Genomic DNA, 2,500 nt, shown 5'->3' with positions numbered 1-2,500 from the left:
AAAAAAAAAAAAAAATCAAGGAATGGGTAAATCTGGTGAGTTTACCTACTAACCTACTGACTCCTTGACTGAGACATCTATGTTCGAACAAAAATCTCAAAACAAAACTACCGTGGGCCATCACATTTACCCAGTGGCAATGTATTAAAACATCATTTACAGTGGAGTTGAGATGACTCACATAAGACCTTATTCTCTTGCTGTGTGATTATATTTATGGAAATTTTGTCCAACAAACAGCAGATTTCATTCAACTAAACCCAACCTATCCTAATCCAACTCAGTTGAATAAAGCTGCACATCCTATTACAGTTGAATCCATTCCAGTTTAACCCAACTCACTCCAGAGCAAATTATGATATTGTAAATATAAGCACTGTAATAAAGAATAGTCAGTTTCATTGCAGAAATAGGTTCCATAAATTGCATGTAACCTTTTTAAACCCTTGATAGATTAGTCAAAGATTTAATTATGGCTTTTATGTATCTTTTGAGGTTTGTACTGTCTCCATTTTATCATTATAATCATTATTAGTATTATTATCATTGTTTTTTTTTTTTCATTATTATTGTTATTATTATTATTATTACTATTATTATTATTATTATTGTTATTATTATTATTACTATTATCATGATTATTATTGTCATAGTTTTAGTTTTTTCATTCCTTTGTAAATACTTATAGGGCTCTGAAGTTGGTGAAGCTGGAAGTGATGTTGGATCAGCAGCTGTCAGCCTTAATGAGGAACAGAATGCACAGCCAACTGATGATGCTTGGACTGATGTCAACCTCAATGATGGAACACCTGAAGAAGTTGAAACCAAATCCCAGAAATCTGGTATGATTTGTCTTAATCTGACTGGTATTTTGAGGTTATTTGTTATTTTGAAATAGCTAGACAAACTTTGAATATGTGGAACATATATTGTACTTTTCGTGTACTTGTTTATTGTATTATGTATTAAGAATTTGCTTAAGAACTATTTCCACTTGATATAACCAGACTTTCCAGTTATGATATAAACTGGGAATAGATTCTGGATTTCAATTTCTTTTGCTAAAGAGTTTTCCTTTTCCTAGTGTATGGTGTAGGAGAGACAAGTGAGGTGACGCAGCAGCAGCAGCTTTCTACACAGCAGCAAGTAGTACCACCCCAGATGCCACCACCTCAATCTCTGTCACAGCAAGACCCTCAGCAGCAGCTCTCTGGCCAGATTTCAGTGCTCTCATCTCCGTCCAACATGCCTGATCCAGTGACATCCTCGGTGAAGCACCATCGACCAGAAGACCTCAACATCAAGCCTTTCCTTCACTCAGACTTACCCATCCCGACCCCATCACGTGAAGCCTCCCTCACCCAGAAATTGGAGATGGCTTTAGGGTCGGTGTCTCCTCTATTAAGGGAGATCATGGTGGACTTTGCCCCATTTCTATCCAAGACGCTGGTGGGCTCCCATGGACAAGAGCTCCTCATGGAAGGTAAAGGTGAGGCTGTGAGGTTCTGTTTTTTTTATCCCTTCCTCCTGGTGTGTGGATATCCCTTCTCCTCTGGTGTCCCATGGTGAAGAACCTCTCAACAGTCGGAAAGAAAGTTTTTGAGTATCCCGTCTCTTGAGTGCATGATGGTTTTGCTTAGAAAATTATTGGTTCCTTATTTCATGTGGGAAGTACTTTTTATATTATATAGTTTTGCTTATTTATTGAATAGTTATTCATACAAGTATATGAAGTACTATATATTTATATTTTTTGGACCTGTTTTTTTTTTCCTGATTTCCTGTAGCTATTTTCCCCTTTTTGTTGCATGTTAGCACATAGCTCTCCTAATCAAACCTGTACAAATCTGTAATTGCATGATAATTCTATGGTTAATTATTTTTTATAATGTGCACAATAAGAAGAAAATATTGAAAGTGTTATCATTCATATTAGTCAACTTTGAATTGTGCTTTTGATTATATATTTCTCTGTAATTATTTTCCCCAACAGATAATATTTTGCATTATCCAAAATATGATTTGTAATTTACCCACTTGTATAATATATTCTAAAGTTATTTTCACATATGACAGTGTCATTAGGTTTTGTTGTCATATATGATTATTTAGATATAATAACTTGAATATATATATATATATATATATATATATATATATATATATATATATATATATATATATATATATATATATATATTATATATATATATTATATATATATTATATAGACAATTACATCATTTTACTTTGTTCTTATATACAATAGTATAATCATAAATAATTTTTTTATGATTATAAAATATATAATATCAAATATAAGTGTTATAAATTATATTAAGTATAATTTAAAGATAATTATCATAATTTTACTATGAGTATACCAGAACATTTTTTCTCTGAGCATTAAAGATATGAAATTCATAAAATGTCTGTTAATATATATGATGTAATAGGTGAAGACATTTTGTAAATCAATAAGATTTTACAAAAGGCAAGA

The 2,500-nt window shown here is 31.6% G+C and overlaps 1 protein-coding gene across 1 annotated transcript in view; it reads left to right on the top strand.

Moving 5' to 3' along the window:
• The window catches only part of LOC119572609 (neurobeachin-like), a 14,131-nt gene that overhangs the window by 6,884 nt on the left and 4,747 nt on the right, over window positions 1–2,500 (top strand). The window contains exons 6-7 of the mRNA XM_037919714.1: window positions 689–842; window positions 1,085–1,489. Coding sequence (XP_037775642.1) covers window positions 689–842; window positions 1,085–1,489 — 559 coding nt within the window. The remainder of the gene's footprint in view (window positions 1–688; window positions 843–1,084; window positions 1,490–2,500) is intronic.

Source organism: Penaeus monodon, chromosome 4 (assembly GCF_015228065.2).
Source record: "Penaeus monodon isolate SGIC_2016 chromosome 4, NSTDA_Pmon_1, whole genome shotgun sequence".
NCBI lineage: Eukaryota > Metazoa > Arthropoda > Malacostraca > Decapoda > Penaeidae > Penaeus > Penaeus monodon.
The sequence above is the reverse complement of the archived record's forward strand: the minus strand, read 5'-3'. Positions and strand labels throughout refer to the sequence as shown.